General features: G+C 41.2%; 1 protein-coding gene across 4 annotated transcripts in view; it reads right to left on the reverse strand.

Moving 5' to 3' along the window:
• The window catches only part of OSBPL9 (oxysterol binding protein like 9), a 114,604-nt gene extending 113,206 nt beyond the window's left edge, over positions 1-1,398 (reverse strand). For 2 of the 4 annotated variants that reach the window (XM_011370504.2, XM_011370503.2), the window contains exon 1: positions 1,244-1,398. In XM_011370504.2, the coding sequence (XP_011368806.1) occupies positions 1,244-1,354 (111 nt within the window). In that variant the 5' untranslated portion in view covers positions 1,355-1,398. The remainder of the gene's footprint in view (positions 1-1,243) is intronic. The other 2 variants (XM_023536795.1, XM_023536796.1) reach the window with 2 other exon arrangements.
• Positions 1,399-4,577: the final 3,179 nt, after the last annotated feature.

Consider the following 4,577-nt stretch of genomic DNA (forward strand, 5'->3'; position numbering starts at 1 on the left):
TATAAAATGGGGAAATAAATTAGAGATAATACCTACCTACCTTGCAGAGTCACTGTCAGTAAAATTAACTAAGGGAACCACTAGAATACAAGCTCCAGAGGAGTGGTCGGTGTCTTGTATTCTGTTGATTCTTGCTCACATGGCACAAGAGCATGCACACCTACCCACACGCATCTAGACTAGAGCAATAATAACTAACATATAGTGGGAGCGCTATATTTTTTAAATGAACGAATAAATACAGTTGTCTCCATTTCTCTCAATATCAACCCTTCTTCCATAACCATATTTTTGTCCTTTGTCTTCTATTATTTTCTAAAGCCTTCAGGAAATTCATTTTTTTTCTTGTCCTTTAGGTGGTTTCCTCCCTTATTAGCTATCAGTTACACACCATTCAGAGAAAGAACCTTTGGAAGTAATTTCTCTTAATATTACCCACCTTCCATTTCTGATGTGACGAGGATGGGGCGAGGTAGTCAGAACATAAGATTCATAGCAATAGATGGATTTGCCCATGGCCACTGATTCGTGTTTAACGACAATCAAGCAGTGAACTCAGCCCTTCCCAAAATATAACTTTCAGGAGACTCCGTACTATCCATTCTTTCCTCTCTAACAAGGGACTCTTGTGTAGAAAAACCTCGCCTCTCAAAAGTTAACGTGTCAGTTACGCTCGCCTCTCGCTGAATAGAGCAGTGCGTTCCTTTAACGAAACAGTCAACTTAGGCAAACAGGAGGGATTTCGGACCCCTTCGTGCTACCCAGGGGCCGGTCACCTATGGACTTGGCCAAGCAGCACTCTTCAATACCTGGAAGGAAGCAAAGGGGCGCGGCCGTCTACAGGGCCTGGAGGGGGATAGAGTCTGGGTGGAACAGTGTCAAGTCCATGACAACGAGGGAAGACCGCACGGCCCGCGCCAAAGGACCCTGTAATGCCTGACTACGACCACCCTCACCGTTCAACTACAACCTCGCTGGACCCCACCACGGTTTAACCCACACTAAAAAAGGAACGCGGCTCGCCCCTAACCCATAAATCAGATAGCCAGTGCTGACTTATTGGCTCCACCAGCATCCCCTTGACCCTCATTGGCTATCCCAGACCTAAAACCCTCCTTTCCGAGGGAACCCTCTCGTACGGCGGCACCCCCAGCCTAGCAACCTCAACCAAAAAGCCCGGTCTCCGCCACCCAGGGGACTGCGACCCGCGAGAAGTTCGAAACTTCGTCTCTCGAGGACTCACCGTGTAGTAGGAAAGCAGCCCTGCATTGTAGTCCAGTACGAACCAACGGTACTGCCAGCCCTTCATCACGTTAGTCCATTTGCTCAGCGGCCCCTCCATGATGGACGCCATCTTGGGAGCCGCCAATGACAACAAACGGCCTGACGTCACTCGCCTATAAGGCATTCAGCATGCGGGGGCGGGGCCGCCGCGGGCGCGGGCGGGGGCGGGGCCGCCGCGGGCGGGGGCGGGGCCGGTGGTTGCTCCTTCACGTGGACTCGCCAACGTACGCTCCCAGCTACCGTCCTCAATCACGTTTTCTTTGGGCCACTCTTAAATGTAGATCTCCGTGCCAGGAATGAGAAATACAAGCATGAGTAGGCAATTAAGATTATTTAAGAGAAATCATTTTACTAATGATAGTACATGACACTTTCAAAAGATTTCACATCTGTTAATCATTTATGCACTAATTACACAAATCCATTCATTTTATAATTATTTGCTATTTTATGCTAGATACTGTTTTAAGCTTTGAGCACTCAGCAGAGACTTCATGAGAGTTAGGGGGGAACAGGTAATAAATAGTAAATTATATAGTATATTAAAAATTGGTAAGTACTATAGAGAAAAATTAGGCAAGGAAAGAGGCAGACAGTAGGGGCTGCAATTTTAAATTTCAAAATAGGTAAGGCCTGAATAAGAAGGTAACTTTTGAACAAAGACCTAAAGGAAGTGAAGAAAGGAGCCTGGGGGAAGAGCCTTCCAAGGCGAAAGAATAACAAATGCAAAAATCATGAGTCTGGCATTTTGAAGGAACTGCAAGGAGTTCAGGGTGAGTGGAACAGTGAGCCAAGGAGAAAGTAGTAGGAGACAAGGTCAGAGAAGACTTAAGAGTCTAGAAAGAATGTGGAAGTATTGTCCTTCTCTATCTGAGCACCATTAGAGGTTCTGTTAATGCAACAGTGAAGAAGCCAGACAGGTTCCTTGCTCTCTAAGAGCTTAAATTAGGTGTTGGAAAGTAAATACTAAAAAAGTAAACAAGAAAAATAATACTGATAAATACTTTGCAGAGAATTTAAGAAAGTTGATATAATAGGAAACCAATGGGTGGCTACTTTATGGGGGTGGGGGGGGTGTCAGGGCAGGTTCCCTGGAGACATGGCATTTAAATCGCGGTGTGAAAGATAGGAGCCTCATGCAAATATCAAGTGAAAGAGCTAAAATGGAAACAGAAGTGGGGCATCAGCTATCAATCTCAGGGGAGAGGTTTTCATTTCATTTCATTTCATTTTGGACTTTAAAATTATTCTGTCTATTCAGAATAATATTCAGGTACTGTGTTGTAAATCTCTTCTCTTTGCTGATAAGAGTAGCCTAGGAAAAAGAATATCACCGAGGGAGCTAAACAGAGAAGCTACTTACTAGCTAATCAATTTAGGTAAAGATCTAAAGTAAGATTAAATTTTCATGCTTGATCCGTTTGATAGCTTTTTTCCCCAGTTATTGAGATATAATTCACATACAACATTGTATAGTTTGTGAAATGATTACCATACTCAGTTAACATCCATCACCTCACCTCACAATTTTTTTCTTGTGCTGAGAACTTTTAAGATCTCCTCTCTTAGCAACTTTCAAATATACAATATAGTATTGTTAACTCTAGTCACCGTGCTGTATATTATATCCCCAGAACTTGTAACTGAAAGTTTTTACCCTTTGAACACCTTTTAGTTCAATGTAGTCCCACATGTTTATTTTTGCTTTTGTTGCTTGTGCTTTAGGTGTCATATCAAAATGAAATAAAATAGAATCGTTGCCAAGACCAATTTGAAGAAGCTTCTCCTTATGTTTTCTTCCAGGAGTTTTATGGTTTCAGGTTTTACATTTAAGTCTTTAATCCATTTTGAGTTAATTTTCGTCAGTGGTGTAAGATAGGGGTCGGGTTTCATCGTTTTCCATGTGAATATCCAATTTTCCCAGTACCATTTATTGAAGAGACTGTTTTCTCCAGTGAGTATTCTTGGCTCCCTTGTCAAATGTTAGTTGACCATATATGCATGGCTTTATTTCTGGGCTCTCAATTCTGTTCTGTTGGTCTATGTGTTTGTTTGTATGCCAACACCATATTGTTTTAATTACTATACCTTTGTAAAATAGGTTGGAATCAGGAAGTTTGATGCCTCCACCTTTGTTCTTCTTTCTCAGGATTGCTTTGTGGTTCCAAATAAGTTTTAGAAATATTTTTTCTTTTTCTGTAAAAAATTCTATTGGAATCTTGACAGGGATTCCATTGACTCTATAGGTGGCTGTGGGCAGTGTAGACATTTTTAAGAATTTTAATTCTTTCAATCCATTAAAACAGAATATTTTCCCATTTATTAGCCTTAGTACTAAATAGTATTAATTGGTGAATATCTGAGTCCATATAAGCACATCTGTCTTTTCATGTGGTACGTGGCCTCCCCGAAATACACTACACACTTCTTTCTCATAGAAACTTGATGTTCCAGAAACCTTATAATTCAGCAGAAAGCCTCATGTTGCTGATGTCTTTTGGTATAAACAAAGTGTTGGGATCTTAAAACATCATGATCCAGCCTGAGTTAAAAGATTTACATAATGTTAATTACTACTCCTCTATTACCTTCTTAAGAGCAAGAACCCAATTTTACTCATTTTTGTAGCCCTAGAAACTAGCCCAGTGCCTGGCACATGATAATTATTGTTTGATCTGAATTATTATGTGTTCCATTGAAACTGACCTACTAAATTCCAAGGACTATGCTAAGCACCATCATCTACGTTTTCTCTTTTAATCCCCAGAACAATCCTTCATGATTCATATTACTACATCTATTTTACAGGTGAGGACAGTGGGACATAGAGTTATTGAGTGGCTTTCCCAGGATCATACAGCCAGTAAACAGCTGAAACAGAATTAGAATCTAGGTCTTTTTCTCCAGATTCATTCCATCCCAGCTGCAAGTTATATTTACATTGTCCACATGTAAATAAATGTCTTCGACATGACACAGGCAATATCATCACTATCTAAATCAGTTTTAACTTTCATTAGGATCACCAGGCATTAGGCAGATTCTACTTAGCTTCAAATGTCAAAACACAGGTCATCAGGGAGAACCAGGAGCAAGGGCAGTTTTTGACTCCTAAGAGCATGTCCAATTGCGAAGCACTTTGTCTACATTCTACGCCCAGTATCAAACTACATGCTTTAGATCATCGGCTAAAATTAAACATGTCAAAGACGTATCTGCTCTTATTTTCACATTCCTTGGTAACTGGTCTCTCGTGGAATGAGGCAGCAGCCGAAGCAGAGCAGAAAATGAGG

The sequence above is a fragment of the Pteropus vampyrus genome, unplaced genomic scaffold (genome assembly GCF_000151845.1).
Source record: "Pteropus vampyrus isolate Shadow unplaced genomic scaffold, Pvam_2.0 Scaffold170, whole genome shotgun sequence".
Taxonomy (NCBI): domain Eukaryota; kingdom Metazoa; phylum Chordata; class Mammalia; order Chiroptera; family Pteropodidae; genus Pteropus; species Pteropus vampyrus.